We start from the raw sequence: 25,958 nt of genomic DNA, 5'->3' as shown, positions 1-25,958 counted from the left end.
AGGCGGATTCTTTACCAACTGAGCTATCAGGGAAGCTCTAAGAAAAATTATAAACACCTAAATTTTCTTCCTTTGTAATTAACTATATATTCTAGCATGATCAGATAAAAAGATGTCATTTTTGATAAGGTGTTTTTAGTAAAGGAGAAAAAAGCACTGTCCTCAAAAAATTTAGTTTTATAAAGCAATCAGATATTATTGAATTACATATTACAAATTGTTTAATAGTAGTCAACTTTATGACTTCCCAGTTGGTGCAGTAGTAAAGAATTCACCTGCCAGCGCAGGAGATAGGTGTTTGATCTCTGGGTAGAGAAGATACCCTGGAGGAGGAAATGGAAACCTACTCTAGTATTCTTGCGTGGAAAATCCCATGGACAGCGGAGCCTGGTGAGCTACAGTTCTTAGGGTCACAAGAGTCACACGCAACTGAATGACTGAGCATGCACACTCAGTCAAATTTACACATGTGTAAAGTATTCAGCAAGGAGATGCAACCAGTCCATTCTAAAGGAGATCAGTCCTGGGTGTTCTTTGGAAGGAATGATGCTAAAGCTGAAACTCCAGTACTTTGGCCACCTCATGCGAAGAGTTGACTCATTGGAAAAGACTCTGATGCTGGAAGGGATTGGGGGCAGGAGGAAAAGGGAACGACAGAGGATGAGATAGCTGGATGGCATCACCGACTTGATGGACTGGGAGTTGGTGATAGACAGGGAGGCCTGGCGTGCTGCAATTCATGGGGTCGCAAAGAGTCGGACACGACTGAGTGACTGAACTGAACTGAACTGAACTGAAAGTATTCAGATCAACTCACCCAATAGGCCTTGAAACAACAAGCTCCACCTGTGGTTCAGGTTTGGATTCCAGGATGATGTTATATACTTCTTCAAATGTGGCTCCTTGTAATAGTCTTCCATTCCATTCTAGTACTTCATCACCTGTGGTGTGTGTCAGCAATGATAATCTTAGAAAGAAAACCTAACTTCACAAAATGCACTCGAAACAAATGCAATCTCAAACTGCAATCAATTTTGTAGAACACAAGCACCATTATGGAATAAGAAACATACTGAGAACAGCTCCAATGGCATAAAATATGGTGACTGGGATGATGAGTAAATTTCACACAAAAGGACAACGAAAGGCCAGAGGAAAAAATAACATAAAAGTCATCTCTGTGATTTCTGGAATTGTTTTCAATAGTGTCCTGTCCCTGAATAGTTGTTAGTTGTTCCTGCAAGGGGAAGCAAGTTGGGAACAACCTACGTCTCCAACTTGGTGACATCACTCTTGTCTGTGATTTCTTAATAGAAATTACAATTCTAGAAACTATCAAGATCAGTTGCCTCTTTGAAAAATGTATAACTCTGTATTCTATGATTCTCAATATATATGTAGTTGAGCACTTGTCTAATCTCTTTTATGAAAAGTTTAACACTGACCATTCACTGAATCCTCTCCAAGGCATTCAAGGATCTCTTCAATAGTAATCATTATCATAGACATAAGGAGTGACACATTTCAGGAAAAACATATTTATCCTTGAAATTTGCTTTCTAAACTATACTGGAAGTGCTTCAAAAGAAATAAGGCTTATGGGAAACAAATTACGCTAATCTGAGATACAGACTAGGAATAGCCATCAACAAAAAAATAAGATCAGTAAATATAAAAATCTTTTTATCTACTGTGACTCAAGAACTAATAGTTACAACTTTGCATTGATGAATAAAAATTAATATTTAAGTTAAATGAACTTTTGGTTACCAGTGAAGTCACTTCTAAATGAGACAACTTTTTCATAACAAAGGTCTGTCTAGTCAAGGCTATGGTTTTTCCAGTAGTCATGTATGGATGTGAGAGTTGGACTGTGAAGAAAGCTGAGCGCCAAAGAATTGATGCTTTTAAACTGTTGTGTTGGAAAAGACTCTTGAGAGTCCCTTGGACTGCAAGGAGATCCAATCAGTCCATTCTAAAGGAGATCAGTCCTAGGTGTTCTTTGGAAGGAATGATACTAAAGCTGAAACTCCAGTACTTTGGCCACCTCATGCAAAGAGTTGACTCATTGGAAAAGACTCTGATACTTGGAGGGATTAGGGGCAGGAGGAGAAGGGGATGACGGAGGATGAGATGGCTGGATGGCATCACTGACTCGATGGACGTGAGTCTGAGTAAACTCCAGGAGTTGGTGATGGACAGGGAGGCCTGGAGTGCTGCGATTCATGGGGTTGCAGGGAGTCAGACACGACTGAGCAACTGAAATGAACTGAACTGAAGTTTAACAGTTTAAGTGTAAATAACCAAAAATTGAAACCTACCTGGTCTAAGATGTCCTACAGTATCAGCTAAACTTCCTTTTTTAACTTTGGTTATAAATGCACAGAGCCGACCTGATTCAGTCATCTTTCCTCCTACAACCTGTTTAAAAGAATAAAATGTTAAAACAGGCATATTGTTCAATTGAACACAGTTGAAGATTCAAGTAAAAAATAACTAGATAATTTGCAAGTTTTGAAACTATAATTTAATATGTTAAAATAATTTTTAAATAATATAGTATTATTAGGAACTGTGTATATGTCAAGGGCAGACTCTTTACATACTCCAAATATTTTACAATTTAAGCAATTATTTGTTGAAAATGTTGCATACCTTAGAAACAATTTATAATTTCTGCCTTTATTACAGAATTCTTACTTTTGCCATTCCTAAAAATATGTTACTACACAATACTACATAATTACATATAATTACATTAACATTTCTAACTACAAATTTCTAGTTATAGATGTCAAGTATCATACTACATATTTTGTTACTTTTACTATAATTATGATATCGTCTAAAAATTTTATTAGTTGGTAATCTTTGGGGCACATTGATAACATGCATGACGATGATGGATTTTTCCTGAGAAAATTACAAAATTTACTTAATCTCATCCAAATTAATGTAAACTTTAGACCATCTGCCTCCCAATTTTTCTGTTTCTATTAACACATATGTTTCAGAAAAAGAAAATAAACAAAGGTTATCATTAATGCAGTGGAATCATATGTGTAGCTGTAAGACTAGTCTCCTAAATTAATGCTTTGATTCTCAGAACTGCCAATCAATCAATATATCAACTTTGTAGCAAGTTATGCAAAAAATAGTAACTAATTTCATTGACTAGAATAGATTTTTTTCCCTCTTCTCAATTGACTGAATGACACAGAATTTAAAAATTATTGATTTATCTTACTCCATTTATTTATTCCCCAATTGCAGTGAATAACACTCAGCGGCAGTTCAGTTAACATTAACTAATTATTCAAATGTTTGGTTCTGAAAATTACATGTATAGATAATATGGGTTGAAATCCCTATGTTAAGATATTAAAATTTTCTTGACTTCATAAATTTTAATAATAGTTATACTGACTATAATTATTATTATTGAAATCTCAGAGTGCCAGGCACAGTACTAAATGTTTGTATATTGCTTTATTTAATCTTACTAGATAATAATTCTCAGTATTATTATCTCCACTGTACAGATGAAGGGTCTGAGGCTAAGAGAAGTTTAGTTGCCTAATGTCACGTAGCTAGTAACTGCTATAAATAGAAGTCAAGGCAAGGCATCCCGACCTCTATACTATACTGCAGTTCTAACTCTACACTGGGCAGATCTGGATTTAATTCTCACCTTCATCACCTTCTTTGAGACTATGAGCAAGTTACAACACCTTGCTAAGCTTATTTCTTATCTGAGAGTCAGTAAAATGATAAAGTGTTCAGATGAGTACCAGCCACATGGCAACCACCCAATAAATGATGCACAATTTTATTTACAGTCAAAATTTTCAAATATCTCTTCCTGGATTCTATACAACTACTTCTGTAGCAATGACTCAATTCTAAAACTCTCTTCACATTTCAGTTTTTAATTCACCTTACAGATACACAAAAAATCAACAGAGCCTTCTCTGGTGTACTTAAATAATTGTCTGGTATTTTACAGTAAAATACAAATCAGCATTTACATTAAATCCCCTAACATAAGTATTTCTGAGTTTTTAGACTTCAAACATTATTCTCTTTCTCTCTCTCTCTCTCTCACACACACACACATACAAACACATACATATTTTGCTACGCTAATACAAATTATATTCCTATGTAATACATATGTTATATTTCCCACATTTGCACATTTAATAATTGAACAAAGCTATCATTTTAATAGAATATAAACACATACATAGACTTAAAGGACAACTATAGGTAAAATAACCTTGAGCACTGTATTTAGAATTCAAGTATATAATTCAAGTTCTATTTTCCAAAATTAAATAAATATGTATTATTGTAAAATAATGGCAACTTCTTAAATAACACTTGGAAATGAAAAGTTTTTGAAAAATGAGTGCAAATATTTAGGAATTCTTGAAAATGTAAAAAAACACTAAGTTGGTATAGAGTTATTATATCTTTTGCTTTTCTGATAAATCTATAAGGAATATAGAGCATCTCACATATTTCATCACATACCTTCAAGCCAAGCATTGCTCCTGAATCTCGAGGTACACTTCCATCTTTTAAACGCTTATTTAATAAAATGCGACCAATTAAACGATCTCCATCTTTAGATGGCTGCCACGTCACAGGGTGCTGATATATTGCATCAATAAACACAAAAATTAATGTTCTTTTATGACAAATGACCCTTTATTGTACAATCTAGCCAAACTTGCAATTTCCAAAGTGTTATGATTACACAAATCAGCTTTCAGTCAAAACATTGATCAAAAATTTAATAAGATGATAAGATTATGCTTATAATCTTATTTTAATATCTCAAGTTTTTTCAAAAAATCAGTTACTTCAAATTCTAACATGATCTGACACAACACTGAAGTTATATAGTTCTAAAAAAAACTGATAAACCTTAAAAATATATGCAGACTCTAGTTTAATTATCTACATACTAAAGATTAAAAAACCATAGGCAGAAAAGAGACTCTAATTCTATGCAATTGGATTCATTTAAAAATGAGAATTTAATCTTCAAACACTTCTGGAAGACTTTGAAAGACTTTATTACAGTAAAAGTTAAAAGGTCAAGCTACATTAAAATAGAAAACTGAAGAGGGTTTTCTTGAAATAGGTTTCTAGATAAAAATTATTAAAAATAAACAGGGCTATGTAACTTTCCAAATGAATGTACATATGAGAAATAGGTCCAATTCAAACATGAGGATAGATTACATTGCTCATTTTTGGGAGATTTCTTGACTCTTTCAGGTTTCTGAACTATTTGATAATTCAATGGTACTGTTAAACACTGTTCAACAACCTTGAAAATATTAGTTTTTCTCAAGCCTTTTCTAAATCATGACACAATTCCACTATATGTTATATGTCAAATAACAAAGTAAATGATTTGTGTAATCACAGTTCCACAGTTATCTAAAAGTTAACATGCACATCTTCATGCAAAATTTAGCAGGCAAAAGACAAGTTCCAGTAAATCACATCTATATGATAAAAAGATTTCAAAAGTTTCACTATACTAAAAGCAAACAATAAATACCAAAGCAGATGGCAATGGCTCTAATACTAATTGACACTACATTAAAATGCTATGACAATAAAGCAAAAGAGCAAAATGACAGTGAAAGGGAAAAAAGAAAAACAACTTTTCTGTGCAAACAGACCCAATTATCATACCCTTTTACCTGGGATTCCAACTGTTAATAATTTAATTTTCATCCCAAGGAAAATATATGCAAGCAGTCAAATAAGCCAATCCAAAAATAAATTCTTTATATTTGTGGTTTATAATAACATTACCAAGTTCTTTCAAGCGACCATAAACAAAACATTCCATTGTTCCTAATTTTTATTTTCATTTACTTATTTTTTGGTATGCCGTCAAACAACAAAAACAGCAAAGCAAGCAAGAAGTATTTTGGTTGATCGGTTTGTTTTGGTTTTGTTTTTCTTTTCTGCACCTTAAGAAATGCTATATTGACCCCTGAAATGCCCTGTCCTTTTATTATGTTCTGTTTGAATGAGTGACAGAGAGCAAACGAAGACCAAATGAGCAGGTTAAAAGGCAGGCTCCACAATCTCAGTACCTTATCACTATGGCTATGCTCCTCATTAAGGGTTGTGCTACTACACGTATCTACCCCAGAGTCCTTAATCTGAGGCTCAGACCATTCCAAATCCTCTTCCAAAGAGTGGCCTCCAAAGTACATCATTTTCTTTTGTCTCTCAGACCTGGTGTTAGAGTCCGACAAAACTGCCTGCTCACTAGTTTTTCTTTTTCCCTTTTGACTGTCCCCTACAGGTGTGGGATAAAAAAAAAAAAAAAAAAAAAAAAGATACAAAAAGAAAACATGCAAAGGTGTAAATCCAAAAGGAAAAGTGAAATGATACAGAAATTAGATAGTAAGGCCCCACATGTCTCACCAAAGACATTGGGGATGCCTCACTGCTATGCCAAGACGTATGGTCCAACCAGTTGTGATCCACGTCTCCTGTGAGTCAGACAGACAAAAGAGGGAAGTAAAGGAGACGGCGAAAGAAAGGGCAGACAAAGACATAATCAACATTTTAAACTGTGTGATCCCCTCTAGTTTGAACTACTTTATCTGTAAGCACTCACTATATATACCAAGAGAAAGCTAAGATTTCAAGTGAGTAAACTTATAGAATGCAGAATACTTATGTACTCTAGACATATCCTACAGAACAAAACTGCTGAAAGAAGAGAAACAGCTACTAATAAACAGGAATATAAAGGAAAAAAATTATATATTCTGAAAAAAAGAAAAAGACGTTCAGCAATGTCTGTTACTCATGCTATTTTTTTGATGCTGGCCTACAGACATGAGTTTGTTCTCCAAAGATTAAGATGCATTTTAAAAATTAAACAGTGGATTGCTAATGACCACTATAATAAAAAATTAAGTAATTAAATGTTTCTGGAATATAGTATGATATTCTTTAATGCTGAAACCTCCTAAAAATTTTGATTAAAAAAAAGAATTGGTTACACAAAAGATTAAATCTATATGAAAATGACAAAAGAGGTTCACTCAACTTCTGTTAGTAAATATAAACTTCCCTTAAATATCATGAATTACTTGATATTATTTTGAAGCAATTTTTCAAGTTTTTTTTTTTAGAAATCACATTCTCCTAAAAATAAATTTTATACTCAAATAATTTTTCAGATAATTTATGTAATTGGCAACTCACAATAAATATCCATTTCTCAAACTTATGTGCTCCTTATTTGTCTTACCTTTGGAAAAGAATTTTTTCATCTATATGTGCACATCTTGTTAAGCTCTATTCATATTTTCATTTATTTAAAAATATTTACTAAACACCTTCATATTGCTGTGCATTGTGCTAAACCTTAAGGTAAGGGGTAAAACAATGAGACATTCAGCAGAATGGAGATAAACATAAATAAATCATCAGTGTCATATAGGATGTGCAAAACACTGAAAGAGTATAATAACAGTTAATTTAGATTTTGGGGTCAGCAAACACCTCTAAAGAAGTGATGTTTGAGAACAGAAATATGTGACCTATAAAGGACAGATAAAGATACAGGCAGATGGAAAGCGGAGGAAAGCATTCCAGGAAAAAGTAACAAGATGGCACTGCACAAAACACCGATGGAACACCAGTGTGTCTGAACCAAAAAGAATGAGGGAGACTGTGGTGCTGAGACTGCAGAGGCAACACAAATCAGCTTAGAGAGCCCTTCTTCACACCACATTAAAGATTATGAATTTCAGTAACTGACGGATTTTAAGCGAGATAGTGACATGATCTGATTTACATTTTAAAAAGATGAATCTAAGTACTAAAGAGAGATTGGGTTGGAAGACACCATGAGTTAAAAGACAGTTGTAATAACTCACAACCGGTGATTATGACTTGAACACAGGTGATGGTATCAGACATGGTAAGTAAAGAGGAAACTGAGAGATGCTTTAGGGGTATAAATGAGAGTGTTAAGCAAGACAAGCATCAAGGATAACCCTCAGGTTTCTGACATTAATAACTACATGGAAGTAAAGACCATTTATGAGAAGGAGAAGCACTTTTTAGTGAAGGGAGAGAAAACAGTTATTTTATTTCATGGAATCTGTAAGATTCAAACACATTAAAATGATAAAATATGCATCTTAGGTATTATTCCAAACACCTATAAGTCATTCAGGAACTCAGTTAAATTATAATAAAGCTTAAAGGGAAAATCTGAGCTGGAGACATAAATTGGGAATTATTAGATCATTTGATCTAGGAATAACTAGATCATTTAGGAAGAGAGGGTAAAATAAGATATGAAGAGGACCCAGAATGAATTCTAATGGAGTTTGATTCGAGATAAAGGAATGAGAGAGACTGAGAAAGACCATGCAAAGATAGAAAAGAGGAGGGAGGCAGAGACAGAGGTCTCCAGACCAAATAAAAACTGAGTTTCTTAAACAGGAGGAGAAAACAGCAATAAAATGATTTCTACATGTCAGGTAAGATAAGGAACTGAAAATTATGTATTTGATTTGGCAACATTAATACCAGGAAGGATGTTAGAAAAAGCACTCTGGAAAAAAAAAAAAAGAAAAAGCACTCTGGATAGAAGGATGAAATTGAAACCAAACTGAAGTAACTGAAGAATCAAAGAAAGATGAAGTAGAAAAATTCTGTGTAGATGACTGGTTCACAAAATCCTTAAAATAACATAATCAACATTGCCCAGGGACTTGTTAAAAATGCAAATTCTTGGGTACCACCTAGATTTAATCAGAAATTCTGTAGGTGTTTTAATAAGAAATTCTGTAGCCTTTGTTTTAACAGTCCACCAGGTGATTATGATCTCACTGTTAGAGAACAACAGGAGACAATTTTTTTTGAGAAGTTTATTTGTAAAGAATGATAAAGCTGTACTTTCTAACATGCCCAAAGTTCAACTGGTACAGAAAAAGAACCCATTCTTCAACCTGTAAACTAGAGAAGTGCTTCCCAATCCTTTTCATGGCACAAATAGACAAAGAGTTTACAGCTACCCAAAACCCTGAACATATCTGAATCTCAGAAAACTTATAACTCTTTCAAAATACATTATTGTTCCACAATAAAGCACTGATAAATCTCTGAATTGGAATAAAGATGGACATCATAAATAATCATTTTTGACCGGTTTATGTGAAGATGTGAGAATTCAGCTTGCAGTCTCACTTCTTCCCCTGTGCCTACAGACTACCAAAACTGCAGAAACAGTTTTTCCAAGAAATCAGCCATGTAACCATTTGAAGCTAAACTGAAAATATGTGACTACAAAAAACCCAAAATTGTCACAAATGGCAAGCCATCAGTAAACATTTCTTACATGAGTAAATATTAGTGTTACTTTAAGAATTAAATAAGGTTATCAGTGCAAAACATATAGAAAATAATCCTCAGGACTGCTAATATTTAGATAATAATACTTATCACTTACTATTCTTATTTTATTTAGCTTCAAAGGGCAGAACTAAGATAATAAAATGTCCTTCCTTTAGTAGCAGTACAAAAATGTACTGTTTAACTTTCTAGCTCTAGAACAAGACATGGAAGACAAGAGGACCAAGTGGAAATTTTAGAATGTTTTGAAAAATGACTGAAATTTAAAAATCAAACGGATGGATTCAACAGCAGAATGGAAAGGACAGAGGAGCAACAATGAACTTGAAAATAGAACAGAAATTACACAATCTGAAAAACAGAGAGAAAATAGTAGAGTAAAAAATAAAATAAACAGAGCTTCAGGGACTTCAGGGTTTATAATCACATAATTAAAATAATGAAAGATTCATGCCATCATATTTCCATGGGAGGAGAAAGATGGAGTTGGAAAGTATACTACAAAGCCACAGTTATCAAGACAGTATGGTACTGGCACAAAGACAGAAATATAGATCAATGGAACAAAATAGAAAGCCCAGAGATAAATCCACGCACATATGGACACCTTATCTTTGACAAAGGAGGCAAGAATATACAATGGATTAAAGACAATCTCTTTAACAAGTGGTGCTGGGAACTCTGGTCAACCACTTGTAAAAGAATGAAACTAGAACACTTTCTAACACCATACACAAAAATAAACTCAAAATGGATTAAAGATCTAAACGTAAGACCAGAAACTATAAAACTCCTAGAGGAGAACATAGGCAAAACACTCTCTGACATACATCACAGCAGGATCCTCTATGACCCACCTCCCAGAATATTGGAAATAAAAGCAAAAATAAACAAATGGGACCTAATTAACCTTAAAAGCTTCTGCACATCAAAGGAAACTATTAGCAAGGTGAAAAGACAGCCTTCAGAATGGGAGAAGATAATAGCAAATGAAGCAACTGACAAACAACTAATCTCAAGAATATACAAGCAACTCCTACAGCTCAACTCCAGAAAAATAAATGACCCAATCAAAAAATGGGCCAAAGAACTAAATAGACATTTCTCCAAAGAAGACATACAGATGGCTAACAAACACATGAAAAGATGCTCAACATCACTCATTATCAGAGAAATGCAAATCAAAACCACTATGAGGTACCATTTCACACCACTCAGAATGGCTGCGATCCAAAAGTCTACAAGCAATAAATGCTGGAGAGGGTGTGGAGAAAAGGGAACCCTCTTACACTGTTGGTGGGAATGCAAACTAGTACAGCCACTATGGAGAACAGTGTGGAGATTCCTTAAAAAACTGGAAATAGACCTGCCTTATGATCCAGCAATCCCACTGCTGGGCATACACACTGAGGAAACCAGAAGGGAAAGAGATACGAGTACCCCAATGTTCATCGCAGCACTGTTTATAATAGCCAGGACATGGAAGCAACCTAGATGTCCATCAGCAGATGAATGGATAAGAAAGCAGTGGTACATATACACAATGGAGTATTATTCAGCCATTAAAAAGAATACATTTGAATCAGTTCTAATGAGGTGGATGAAACTGGAGCCTATTATACAGAGTGAAGTAAGCCAGAAAGAAAAACACCAATACAGTATACTAACGCATATATATGGAATTTAGAAAGATGGTAACAATAACCCTGTGTACGAGACAGCAAAAGAGACACTGATGTATAGAACAGTCTTATGGACTCTGTGGGAGAGGGAGACGGTGGGAAGATTTGGGAGAATGGCATTGAAACATGTAAAATATCATGTATGAAATGAGTTGCCAGTCCAGGTTCGATGCACGATAGTGGATGCTTGGGGCTGGTGCACTGGGACGACCCAGAGGGATGGAATGGGGAGGGAGGAGGGAGGAGGGTTCAGGATGGGGAACACATGTATACCTGTGGTGGATTCATTTTGATATTTGGCAAAACTAATACAGTTATGTAAAGTTTAAAAATAAAATAAAATTAAAAAAAAAAAAAGAAACAATGAATGAAAATTTCCCAAATTTGCAAAACATGTAAACCTACTAACTCAAGAAACTCCATAAGCCTCCAAACAAGAAATATGCAAAGAAATTTGTGCAGAGATACATCATAAACAAACTAGAAATTAAAAACAAACTGTTTTGGGTTTTTTTTTTTTTTTTTGGAAACCAGCAAGAAAGAAACAACACCTTATAGAGAAGGGAAAAACAATTCCAAAGACAGTGATAAATTTTCTCATCAGAAACCTTGAAGGCCGGAAAGAAATGCCACAGCGTTTTTCAATTGTTGAAATAAAAGAACTGTCAACTCTGAACACAAAACATGGTGAAAATATCTTTCAGAAATGAATGAGAAATAAAGACATCCTCAGACAAAAGAAAATGAAGAGAATGTGTCACCAGCAAACTTACCCTAAAAGAATGGCTAAAGGAAGCTGTGGAAACTAAAACAAAACAAAAAGAAGGAACCTGACAATATCAAGAAGGAATAAAGAACACGGTAAGTAAAACTATGGGTAAATACAATAGGCTACCCTCCTCTTTAGTTTTCCAAATTATGTTGATGTTTGAAACAAGAAGTATACATCATCTGATATGCGTTTCAACACACATAGAAGAAATAGGTAAGATAATTACATTATAAGAAGGGAAAGGTAAAAGAAATTAAAGTATGTAAGGCTTCCACTTTTCTCTCTGACTAGTAAAATGTCAACAGCAGCAGGATGTAAGTTACACATACGTAATATGCAGATTCTTTACCAGTTGAGCCACCACGGAAGCCGCATAGTACCTACAGCAACAACTAAATAAAATTCTTTGCAAAGAAATACAATGAAAAACACTACAGATGAATTAAAATGCAATTTTTAAAAAAGTTCAAATAACCTATAGATAGCAAGAAAAAGAAAATAAAAACAGACAAAACAGAAAAAAAAAAAAAGGCAAACAAGAAAAATGCAGACCAATCCCCTCATGAATATAGATAAATCCTTAGTAGAATATTAGCAAATGTAATTCAGCAATATATAAAAATATTTAAACACTCTGACCAAATGGGACTTATTGCTGGCATGCAAGGCCAGGTGAATATTAAAAATCAGTGTGAGCTGTCATATAAGTTTAAAAAAAAATCGTGATCCTATTAATTGATGAAGGAAAAAAAAATCAGAATAAGAAAAACAGAAAACAAGAAATGAGGAGAACTTGCTCAAATAAATAAAGGACATCAACCAAAAACTTACAGCTAAAATCATATAGTACTCAAAGGCAAAAGGCAAAGTGCTTTATATGAAGAGAAATTTCATGAAAAAGAATATCTCTATTTGTAATAGTGAAAAAGTGGAAACAAGCAAAATGTCCTTTAATAGGCAAATGGCCATGTCAATGTATGGTGGAACCACTACAGTATTGTGAAGTAATTAGCCTCCAGTTAAAATAAATAAATTTATATTTTAAAAAATAATTGTGGTATAACTATACCATGGAATTTTACTCAGTAATAAAGAGGAAAAAACTATTGATACATACAACACAGATGCACCTCAAGAGCAATATGCTGAGTGAAAAACAATCACATATCACATGATTTCATTTATATAATATAAATAATAAAACTGGAGAATGAACTAGTGGTCAGCACAGGGTAGGGCTAGGAGGGGGAGGGAGGAAGGTGTTACTGTAAAGGGGCAGCATAAGGAAGATCTCTCTGATGGTATAGTAGCTCTGTATCTTTATAACAGTAGTGCTTACATGAATCCATGTATGTGATAAGATGTCACAAACCTATACAAACACATTGTTCCAATGTCACTTTCCTGCTTTTGATATTCTATGCACAGTATCATTATATAAAATGTAACCTTTGGGGAAAACTAGGTAAAGGGCACATGGGATCTCTATGCACTGCCTTTGCAACTTTCTGCATATCTATAATTATTTCAAAATTAAAAGTTAAAAATAATGTGTTGCTGCCTTCATAGGTATTGATAATTCCATCACTGGCAGAATTTAAAGAAAAGCTGGAGTACCACATGTCAGCATGATTTAGAAGAGGAATCAGGGCTTTAGAAAGTTACATTAAAAGAGCACTAGGACTTTCCCGGTGGTACAGCAGGTAAGAATTCACCCGCCAATGCAGGGAACACGGGCTCGATCCAGGAAGATTACACACGCCCCAGAGCCACAAGGCACAGGTGCCACGACTACCGGGCCTGCACTTCAGAGCCCACGAGCCGCAACTACTGAAGGCCACGCCCCCTAGAGCCAGCGCTCCGCAACGAGCGAAGCCACGCGATGAGCAGCCCACACACAACAATTACAGTACCCCCCAGCGGCCTTAACTAGAGAAAGACCACGGGTAGCAACAAAGACCCAGTGCAACAAAAAAATAAATAAAAATTTAAAAAGAGAACTAAGTCTTACTGAACTCTCAATATTCAATGATTCAGAGTAGATCATGAGAAACGCTGGGCTGGAAGAAGCACAAGCTGGAATCAAGATTGCCGGGAGAAACCAAATCATCCCCCCACCCCTCTCCCACAGAGTCCAAAAGACTGTTCTATACATCTGTGTCTCTTTTGCTGTCTCGCATACAGGGTTATCGTTATCATCTTTCTAAATTCCATATATATGTGTTAGTAAACTGTATTGGTGTTTTTCTTTCTGGCTTACTTCACTCTGTATAATCGGCTCCAGTTTCATCCACCTCATTAGAACTGATTGAAATGTATTCTTTTCAATGGCTGAGTATGTGTATATGTACCACAGCTTTCTTATCCATTCATCTGCTGATGGACACCTAGGTTGCTTCCATGTCCTGGCTATTATAAACAGTGCTGCGATGAGCATTGGGGTACACATGTCTCTTTCAATTCTGGTTTCCTCGGTGTGTATGCCCAGCAGTGGGATTGCTGGGTCATAAGGCAGTTCTATTTCCAGTTTTTTAAAGAATCTTCACACTGTTCTCCATAGTGGCTGTACTAGTTTGCATTCCCACCAACAGTGTAAGAGGGTTCTTTGGAAGGATTGATGCTAAAGCTGAAATTCCAATACTTTGGCCACCTCATGCGAAGAGTTGACTCAAATGACTCTGATGCTGGGAGGGATTGGGGGCAGGAGGAGAAGGGGATGACAGAGGATGAGATGGCTGGATGGCATCACCAACTCCATGCACATGAGTTTGGGTGAACTCCGGGAGTTGGTGATGGACAGGGCGGCCTGGCGTGCTGCAATTCATGGGGTCGCAAAGAGTTGGACACGACTGAGTGACTGAACTGAACCGAAATATATTTAAATATAAAACCTGATGAAAATGAATCAAAAGATTCACATTGCTATGCTAAGATTTTCTCCTTCAAATATCTCTACTGCAAAACATAAACTAACCCAATAGTACATGTTTGTGTTGTGTGTGTGTTTGATGCACAGAGGAAAACAGTTCAGATATCCTATTTGTAATATTTTTCCTACAGTCATTAAATGAATACAAGAGTTTATAAACTGTTTTATGTCACAGTTTTTCATTTGCTTAAGTTAATAAATGTTTTCAATTAAATCACATACTATACAAAGGTAGTCTTCAACATCTTCATTTTAACTTAATCATGTTTATAAAATCACAGCATGTTGTAACAGAAAGAGTTTTATAGCTGGAGCCACAAAACCTACATTAAACTATTGGCTCCACTCCTTATTAATTTAATGACTTGGGCAAGTCACACAATACATTAGGCCTCATTTACTCATTTGTATAAAAAGAGATTAATTGTGACATCTTACAGATTGTTGAGAGGCTTAAGTAAGATAATGACTGTGAAAATGCTTGGCAAATTATAGAGTCATCCCAGTGTTGATGATATCATAACCATCTTTATCATTATGAAAGTAAAATAACCATAACTTTCATTCTAAATAGAAAGGGAAATTTATCTATGGCCCTTTTATTTTTCCTCTCATTTTTCTTCTTGTTATTTTACTTTCTTCCTCAGCTTGTCAGGCTATCTGTGTTGGCATTTTCCAACAAGAAACACTGCTTCTGTAAATGTTAATAGGCTTGAGTGATATACAGGTCCTTTAGTCAAATAAGCTTAGAAAACTCTGGATCAAATTTAATTAAATAGATGTTTTGAGTGCAGAATTTTCCCTATAGTAATGACAATATACTTCTTTACAAGAATTATGTTAACACACAGCTTCTGCAGACTTAATTGGAACACTAACTTTTCTCACAGGACAAGTGTTACAAGAACTATATTTTGAATCATTATGCTGAAACCATCCTGGAGGGTCATTTTTCCCAAGATAGCCATTAAAATTGGTAAGACTGAAGTCCTTCAAGTCAAGCAAAATTGTCCTTATTAAGGGAGACTAATAGCCCAAGTTATTACAAGGCTATATATATTACAAGGCCGTATATTTTCACCCTGTTTATTTAACTCATATGCAGAATACATCATATGAAATTTTGCTGGGCTGGATGAAGCACAAGCTGGAATCAAGGTTGCCAGGAGAAATATCAATAACCTCAGATATGCAGATAACATCACCCTTATGGCAGAAAGTGAAGAGGAACTAAAGAGCCTCTTGAAGAAGGTGAAATGGGAGAGTGAAAAAGCTGGCTTAAAACTCAACATTCAAAAAACGAAGATAATGGCATCTGGTCCCATCACTTCATGGCAAATAGATGGGAAACAATGGAAACAATGAAGGACTTCACTTTCTCGGGCTCCAAAATCACTGAAGATGGTGACTGCAGCCACGAAATTAAAACGACACTTGCTCCTTGGAAGAAAAGCTTTGACAAAACTAGACAGCGTATTAAAAGTAAGAGACATACTTTGCTAACAAAGGTCCATCCAGTCAAAGCTATGGTTTTTCCAGTAGTCGCGTATGGGTTTGAGAGTTGGACCATAAAGGCTGACGTCGAAGAACGGATGCTTTTGAACTGTGGTGTTGGAGAAGACTCTCGAGAGTCCCTTGGACTGCAAGATCAAGCCTAAAGGAAATCAATCCTGAACATTCATTAGGACTGATGCTGAAGCTGAAGCTTGAAAATTTTGGCCTCCTGATGTGAAGAACCAACTCATTAGAAAAGACCCTGATGCTGGGCAAGATTGAAGGCAGGAGGAGAAGGGGACAACAGAGGATGAAATGGTTGGATGGCATCACTGACTCAATGGACATGAGTTTGAGCAAGCTCTGGGAGATGGTGAAGCACAGGGAAGCCTGGTGTGCCACAGTCCATGGGGTCACAAAGAGTCAGACAATGACTGAGCGACTGAACAACAATAGCCCAAGTTAAAAAAAAAAAGTTATACATAGAGGATATTATTGAAGGCAATGGTTTTCATGCTGCATGGAGTTACCTCAGAGACAACTATTGGTTGAGTGTGGAGAACTGAGTCTAAGGTGGTGCCCATAATCCCCACCTCATGTCTTTGTACAGGATCTGTGACTTGCTCCTCATCAAGGTGGTGGAATGGCTAAGTGGTGGTATTTCACTCTTATGATATCAGTAAAATATCTGCCTAAAGAGTCAACTTGCTCTAAGACTCCCTTTGCCTATTCAGTGAAGTAAGCAGTCATGATGAAAAACCCACATGGCAAGGAATAGCAGGCAACCTTTAGTAACCACGGGCACCATGTGGGAACTTCAAGCAGCATCCAGTCACAAAGAAATGAATTTTGCCAATGAATCTCATTGAATCTGAAGTTAGATTCTCCCCTCATCAAGCCTCTAGGAACACAGCCCAGCCAGCAACCTGATTGGAGCTTGAGACCCTAAGAAAAATACTTAGTGAAGCCATGCTGAGACCCCTGAACAACAGAAATTGTAAAGTGGTAAATATGAACTTGAAAGCCACCAAGTTTCTGATAGAGTAAATTTTAAATTAGAATAATTTTAACTTGCATCTTATTAATGCAAATCTCATTTAATGTGTTAAATGAGAAGGAAAGGAGAGCAATATAGCTACCAAAAGAAAGCATTATGACCCGACCCAGGGATTGAACCCGGTTTGGTCTGCATTGTAGGTGGATTCTTTACCAGCTGAGCCACCAGGAAAGCCCATCATACATACACTGATAATCTCCAAATCAATGTACCCCAAATCTAACTCCAGATTAGAATATATACTAGGTTATCACAATCTCCATTAGATACATAATAGGAAAATCAAATTTAATATGTATGAAACTGGACAGCTGATCCTCCCTGCCCATCCCCCCAAAACTGTCTGCTGTAATTTCCTTATGTTAATTAATGGCAACTCTTTCCTTCAACTTACTTAGGCAAAGATCTCTGAAGTAATCGTAACTTACTCCTTTCTCACTGTCACACCCACCTCTAAACTACCAGAAAACTCTGGTGGCTGTACTTCCAAAATACATCCAATATCTGACTACCTCTCTTCACTTCCACTACTACCACATTGGTATGAACAGCCATCACCTCTCATTAGCAATTGGATTAACCACCTACTGCTACTGCTAAGTCGTGTCTGACTCTGTGCGACCCCATAGACGGCAGCCCACCAGGCTCCCCCGTCCCTGGGATTCTCCAGGCAAGAACACTGGAGTGGGTTGCCACTTCCTTCTCCAATGCATGAAAGTGAAAAGTGAAAGCGAAGTCACTCAGTCGTATCCAACTCTTAGCGACCCCATGGACTACAGCCTACCAGGCTCCTCTGTCCATGGGATTTTCCAGGCAAGAGTACTGGAGTGGGGTGCCATTGCCTTCTCTGTAACCACCTAACTGGTCTCCTTAAATTCATCTTTGCTCTTCTCAACTCTGTTTCCAATACAGCATCAAGAATAATCCTCAAAAGGTAAATCAGATCAAGTCATTTGGCTTCTCAACTCAGTTAGAATGAAAGCCAAGGTTCTTGAAATAATATACAAAGCCCTACGTGATCTGGCCTCTTACTCTTTTCAACCTCAGGTAATCTGCCTATTTTTTTGTTTAACTGTTGTAGCCTCTGGCATATGTAGAAGTGCCTGGAGCATAAAAATTAGTTGAATAAATTAGTTGATGAACTGAAATATCAGGTCATCATTTTCAAACTTCTTTATGCAGTAGAGTCTCTTTCTAACAGAACTGCCAAATACAAAAGTGACTAAGAGCATAATCTGGTCGAAACAAACTCAGAGATCCCAGATGCTCACCCATGTGCAAGTGCCCTCTGATCCTCTTTAGCAGTTCCAGAAACACTACCACACAAATCTGGTGCTCTATTTGGCATAGTTTTTAAAACACTGAGTCTATTTTCTTTATTTTTAAGAGGAAATGAAAGACCAGAAAATCAAATAACCTTTCTATGATTACAATGGGATCACTGGAAAAGCCTGGAAAAGAAATGGGTGTGTGTATTTTCAACTCACTGTTCCACTATACCACATTGCTTCTCTATTTAAAAAAAAAAAAAAAAAAGGATAATTAATAAATCCATCAACCACACTAGCTCTTCAAAGTCTTATGAATTTCTTAAGGGAAGGAAATGGCTTTTTTCATCTTTGCCCCCCTCCAGTGTCAAGTAATGTTTGCTGCTGCTGCTGCTAAGTCGCTTCAGTCGTGTCCGACTCTGTGCGACCCCATAGACGGCAGCCCACCAGGCTCCCCCATCCCTGGGATTCTCCAGGCAAGAACACTGGAGTGGATTGCCATTTCCTTCTCCAATGCATGCAAGTGAAAAGTGAAAGTGAAGTCGCTCAGTCGTGTCCGACTCTAGCGACCCCATGGACTGCAGCCCACCAGGCTCCTCCATCCATGGGAGTTTCTAGGCAAAAGTACTGGAGTGGGGTTGCCACTTCATTGCCTTCTCTGCAAGTAATGTCTAGCAAATAGTAAGTGCTCCATAAAAACTGTTTTTACTGACATAATGGGTGAAGTCGAATGTGTAGAATGACCACCTGTCCCCATCCAATACCTTCTTTGTTCTGCTGGAAAATTCTATTCAACTTTCAAAACTCAATGCACATAGCAACTCCTTTGTAAAGTCCTTCCTAATAAGTCAAGTTAGAATTATCTCTTCCTTCTCTAAATTATATCAATATCTCATATTTAATTATTTCATATATATCATACAATATTCCTCGTTTGCTTACATGCTTATCTCTTGAGCAGAGTCCTACTGTATTATCTTACACATAGCACTGAGCACAGCAACAGGCACACAACAGGCATGAAATACATTTTTCCTTGGACAGCAAGGAGATCATGGGGTCACAAAGAGTCGGACATGACCTCAGCGAATGAACAACAACAAAAACAACAATTTACTAAGCATACCTAAAAAGCATTATTATTTTATATATTTGCAAATATTTGAATCAGATTTTAATCCATTATTATTATTAAAATTCTACATTAATTTTTTTTTTACAAACTATTCCCCCAAACTTTTAATTTACCCTTATTTCTTTCTAGTTCTACATGTATATGTCATTTTAACATAGCAGACATAACTTTCAATTCAGCTTCTGTTTACAGAAGTTTACATTATTGCCTGGATAGTATTCTTTGTTACCACAGTCTCCATAATTATCCAAATTTCAAATAGATTTCAGTGATATGGTAATTAAATTTAACAACCTGCTTCCCAGGGTGAAAACAAGACTTGTTTTGTAACGTCTGTCTATTTCCATAAAGCAAATACTTTCACTTAAGCCAATTTTGATCTACCAATAATATGTCATTGAATGTGGGAAGAGATGCAAACAATTGGCTCTCACAAGTTGGTACCAAACAACTCCAGCACTTTATTTCTGGACAGCTGGCTTTTTTTTTGTTTTTTTCCAGTTTTGCACTGTTATAACCCTTACAATAAATACTTTTGGCAGGCATAATTAGCCCTCTATCCAACATCACTTTCTGTCCCCTTAGAACTGGGAACTGAAGCCAATCTTGATAATTTCAGCACTACTGTCAATGATTAACTGGGAACTGCGTGAGTAACAATTATGGCCCCAAAACATATGAAGTATACAGAGAAGGCTTCTAGAAAAGTTTCCCTCAGTTTCCAAAGGTTATTTGAGTACAGGATGCTTAAAATTGTTATATCCCTCTCCTAAAAACAAGGGGACAATACTCAGAACAAAATCTTATTGGATGTTTTTGAATTTCATCCATATGAACCCCTCAGAACTGCACTCACTCCTCAAACTGCCCCAAGTGTTGCATATTCAGTGCTCATGGCAGAGTCCTTTATGTAAGAAGTTAGGGTCCCTCCCCAGGGGGCAGCTATGTGGAGCCCTCCTGGCTCCTGCCTCAACTAGGTCATCCTTACAGATCTACACCCGCTTCAAACTCCAGTGGGTTTGGAGAAGGTTTACCTGCTCAGAGTTTAATTTCTCTTCCATTATCTTCCTGCCCTTATTTCCTCACAGGTATTGTTACTAATTTATCAAGTTCTAACAGTGGTACCGGCTGCCAGTGCAGGAGACATGGGTTCAATCTGTGTGTTGGGAAGATTCCTTGAAGCAGGAAATGGTAACCACTGTAGTATTCTTGCCTGGGAAATCCCACGGACAGAGGAACCTGGTGGGCTACAGCCCATGGGGTCGCAGTGAGTCGGACACGACTTAGCAACCAAACAACAACAACAGGGGTCACTATAGCAGTCCCCAAATGGACAGATCTGGCCTCTGGAAAAACTAAGATTCCTTGGCCTGTGGGATTAAGAACTGTCATTATAAGCCTACTGGAAGTCTCTGAAAACACCCTCCCTAACTGGTAAAGATTAAATAAAAAATAAGGATGTAAGATGATTCACCCTTATTTTTTAACACATTAAGTTCCAATTTTATTTCATTTTGTATTTTATTAAAGTATAATTGACTTGCAATACTGTATGAATTTTAGGTGTACAACTTAGAGATTCAATATTTTTATACATTACAAAATAATCAACACAGTAAGTCTAGTTACCATCTGTTGCCATACAAAAAATTATTACAGCTTTTTTTACTTTATTCCACATAGCACTCTATGAAGAAGAAAATTATGTAGTTGAACCCTGCCTGAATTCCAGATCACAAAATCATGAAAACGGGCAGGGGGAACTTCTGGCTTAGTGGCTTGAAGTGTCAACTAGTTCCCTCACAAAAAATCAAGTAGAAGCCAGGATGAAATTGTCAAAAACAACAAATGCATGGCTATGGAAATCAAAGGCTCATTAAAAACTTGAAAAAAATGTTACAGTTTCAGATAATAACAGAAGCCTTCTCGCCTAGGGTTGCCCCCACAGCCGCCTTCCGGTATAGTATATTTGCCCAGGTGGTCCAGTAGTAAAGAATCTGCAGGTCAATGCAGGAGACGCAAGAGACAGTGTTACGACCTCTGGGTCAGGAAGATCCACTGGAGGAGGAAATGGCAACCCACTTCAGTATTTTTGCCTGGAGAATCCCATGGACAGAGGAGTCTGGAAGGCTACAGTCCATGGGGTCTCAGAGTCGAACCCAAATGAGCACACATACACACCAAGGATCAATAGCTTTAGCAGTGTAAGGCTGGCTGGGAAAATCAGCAGCTTTGTTACCAGCAGCTTTGCACCTTGTTTTGGGGTGGGATAAAAAGTCGTGGCTCTGTCTGCTAAAAGAAGTAAACCCAATAGGAAACAACAAGAGAACCAGCAGCTTTATTAGGTTAAGACTGCAGTCGTATATAAGGTGAATGGCAGATAGGGAGACCCTGGAAATAAGACAATCACAGAAAAAAGCTTGATAAAATCCACACATATCACACTGATAAGGAAATTATACCATGTTATGGGTAGATCTGGAGAGATTCTAGTAGAAAGCAAAATCCAAGCAAGTGACTTGAAAACTGGCTGAACTCTGAATATGTCCCCATTCACACACATACAGATTGATTAGCAGAGAGTGAAAGCCTTAAAAGCTGACTATATTGAGCAAAATTTCTGTTCAAATCTCTAGCTGACAATTAGACTATGCAGACACAGGAGTGACCAAAAAGAACGTAAAACTATTATCACCAGAAAAAAATTCAATGACATACAAAGCACTCAAAGAGGGGGAGAGATTTTGTCAACCAGGAATTCTATATCCAAAGAAATTATTCTGCAAAAATAAAGGTGAAATTTTAAAAATTTCCCAGATTAAAACAAAAGCAAAATAGTCATATGCCTTTTATGCCACAGGATCCAAGTACCTAGCTTAGTGGCTGGAAGTGGTTCCTTAAATTTGCTGAATCAAGCAAATAAAAAGATAATTTATTGTCATACACAGAAGCATTGTACAAAAAAGATCTTCACGACCCAGATAATCACGATGGTGTGATCACTCACCTAGAGTCAGACATCCAGGAATGTGAAGTCAAGTGGGCCTTAGGAAGCATCATTATGAACAAAGCTAATGGAAGTGATGGAATTCCAGCAGAGCTATTTCAAATCCTAAAAGATGATGCTGTGAAAGTGCTGCACTCAATATGCCAGCAAATTTGGAAAACTCAGTAGTGGCCACAGGACTGGAAAAGGTCAGTTTTCATTCCAATCCCAAAGAAAGGCAATGCCAAAGAATGCTCAAACTACTGCACAATTGCACTCATTCCACATGTGAGTAAAGTAATGCTCAAAATTCTCCAAGCCAGGCTTCAGCAATACGTGAACTGTGAACTTCCAGATGTTCAAGCTGGTTTTAGAAAAGGCAGAGGAACCAGAGATCAAATGGCCAACATCCCCTGGATCATGGAAAAAGCAAGAGAGTTCCAGAAAAACATCTATTTCTGCTTTATTGACTATGCCAAAGCCTTTGACTGTGTGGATCACAATAAACTGTGGAAAATTCTGAAAGAGATGGGAATACCAGACCACCTGACCTGCCTCTTGAGAAATCTGTATGCAGGTCAGGAAGTAAAAGTTAGGATGGACATGAAACAACAGACTGGTTCCAAATAGGAAAAGGAGTATGTCAAGGCTGTATACTGTCACCCTGCTTATTTAACTTATATGCAGAGTACATCATGAGAAACACTGGGCTGGAAGAAGCACAAGCTGGAATCAAGATTGCCAGGAGAAATATCAAAAACCTCAGATATGCAAATGACACCACCCTTATGGCAGAAAGTGAAGAGGAACTAAAGAGCCTCTTGATAAAAGTGAAAGAGGAGAGTGAAAAAGTTGGCTTAAAGCTCAACATTCAGAAAACTAAGGTCATGGCATCTGGTCCCATCACTTCATGGGAAATAGATGGGGAAACAGTGGAAACAGTGGATGGTTTTATTTTGGGGGGCTCCAAAATCACTGCAGATGGTGACTGCAGCCATGAAATTGAAAGATGCTTACTCCTTGGAAGGAAAGTTGTGACCAACCTAGACAGCATATTAAGAAGCAGAGACATTACTTTGTCAACAAAGATCCATCTAGTCAAGGCTATGGTTTTTCCAGTAGTCATGTATGGATGTTAGAGCTGGACCATAAAGAAAGCTGAGTGCCAAAGAACTTATGCTTTTGAACTGTGGTGTTGGAGAAGACTCTGGAGAGTCCCTTGGACTGCAAGAAGATCCAACCAGTCCATCCTAAAGGAGATCAGTCCTGGGTGTTCATTGGAAGGACTGATGCTGAAGCTGAAACTCCAATACTTTGGCCACCTGATGCGAAGAACTGACTCATTGGAAAAGACCCTGATGCTGGGAAAGATTGAGGGCAGGAGGAGAAGGGGATGACAGAGGATTAGATAATTGGATGGCATCACCAACTCAATGGACATGAGTTTGAGTAAACTCCAGGAGTTGGTGATGTACAGGGAGGCCTGGCGTGCTGCGGTTCACAGGGTCGCTAAGAGTCGGACATGACTGAGCGACTGAACTGAACTGAACTGAACTGAATAACATTACTCCTTTGAGAAAATACATAAAGTTTACAATTAGAAACACTTATTTCCTGTTTCCTCAGTAAAATTTAGAGACTCAGGCCCCTTTCATTGTCTCAAAGAATAAAATACAAGGCACAAATTTCTGGTTAAAACCTAGATATCCTTAATAAAAAAGCAAAGCGGAATGGTCCCACTGGAAATTACTTTTTTCTTTAAAAAACTCTCAACATATATAGAATAGGATATGCTGAAATAAAGTGGCTTTTACAATCATCTGTAAGAAACTCGACTGAACTGGTGACTCTTTTGACACTGTGTGCACATTCACACATGCACACACATATTTCTGAATATGTTTATTTTGTAAAATATAATCATATCTAAAATGCATTTGGTTTGAAGAGACTGAAATATACTCCATTCATATTCATTTATTCTAAACCTAGAGTTTTAGCAGCCTTGTATTCTTTTTCTGTTTTCTTTTTTTGATGCTTTTCATCTTACATATCATAACATACATATCACCATATATATCACAACTTGTTCTTATCATTTTGGTCATTCATTAACGTTCACAATTTTCATACATCTTACTATTTAATTCAACAATCTATTCCATGAATTAATTAAGATAAATATATATTTCAAGATTTGAACAAAAGATAAGTATCAGGAGCATCTTAGATTCCTATGTAATGAAACTTTTCCTTATATTTCATTAGATCCTCTGCTGAAAAAAACAACAGTCTTGTACTCTAGGATTCCATGCTGATTGTGTCAGGCTCACTTTATTTGCTCCTGAAAGAGATCTTAATCACACTAAGCTTTACAAAAAGAGACAGAGAATCAGTACAAGGAAGAATGGGGTTAAGAATGGCAATAATTTGAACTGTCATTTTGCTCTGAAACACAGCTACCCATATCCCAAATAATTTCTCAAGAAGCCCTTCTTATAGATAAATCCTTCAAAGGAAAACAGACAGCTTCAAGCACACACTAACAAAAACAGAAGCCAATCCAATGTACAATTTTCTTGGATGAGTCGGTTAGCATAAATGCAGTCATTTGGATCACAAGCTCTTACTCCTGTTCCACAAAGCTGCAATTCTAGGGTGATAAAACAACGCTTTCATAGTTCATGTTTCATACTCTAATACTCTAAATCATTGCTATTTAATATATTTTGGTTTAATGATATAAAGGATGAATGAATGAATCTACTGTATACTTCTTAAAATACTGAAATAGATGCAACTTTTCTGCTATTTCAACCCTTTGTAAGTCAAGCAAAATTGGTTTGTACAGCATTTGTAACACCATTAGGGTATTTGCTCTGGTATCTTCTTACCAGTTAAGAGCAATGTCTTTTCCAAAATTTTGTATTTTTCTATCCATTGAATGAATTTCATCATTAAAATTTTAAAGCCATACTAAATAGAAATATCTAGGCACTATCTACTATATTCTAGTTCAATTTAACAGAGACTTCATTATAAATTAAATGTTACCCTTTACTATTTACCAAACTAATTTCAACAACTAGTCAATAATTTAATTTGCTGTTAATTTTTCATTCAACTAGCTAAACACCCTTTCAAATATCCCACAAACTGAAATTTGAAGAAAATTTTCCCTTAATATATATACCTGACATATTTCTTGGATACTAAGT

The 25,958-nt window shown here is 36.5% G+C and overlaps 1 protein-coding gene across 18 annotated transcripts in view; it reads right to left on the bottom strand.

The window, feature by feature from the left end:
• The window catches only part of RIMS2 (regulating synaptic membrane exocytosis 2), a 539,581-nt gene that overhangs the window by 222,995 nt on the left and 290,628 nt on the right, over positions 1-25,958 (bottom strand). For 9 of the 18 annotated variants that reach the window (XM_006053914.4, XM_045162788.1, XM_045162776.1 and 6 more), the window contains 4 exons: positions 6,126-6,334; positions 4,537-4,656; positions 2,322-2,421; positions 818-941 (listed from right to left, as the gene is read on the bottom strand). In XM_006053914.4, coding sequence (XP_006053976.2) covers positions 818-941; positions 2,322-2,421; positions 4,537-4,656; positions 6,126-6,334 — 553 coding nt within the window. Of the gene's footprint in view, positions 1-817; positions 942-2,321; positions 2,422-4,536; positions 4,657-6,125; positions 6,335-6,462; positions 6,531-25,958 lie in introns of all 18 variants that reach the window. The other 9 variants (XM_006053915.4, XM_025265138.3, XM_025265141.3 and 6 more) reach the window with 1 other exon arrangement.

Source organism: Bubalus bubalis, chromosome 15 (assembly GCF_019923935.1).
Source record: "Bubalus bubalis isolate 160015118507 breed Murrah chromosome 15, NDDB_SH_1, whole genome shotgun sequence".
NCBI lineage: Eukaryota > Metazoa > Chordata > Mammalia > Artiodactyla > Bovidae > Bubalus > Bubalus bubalis.
Note: the sequence above shows the minus strand (reverse complement) of the source record. Positions and strands in the feature narration are given on the sequence as shown.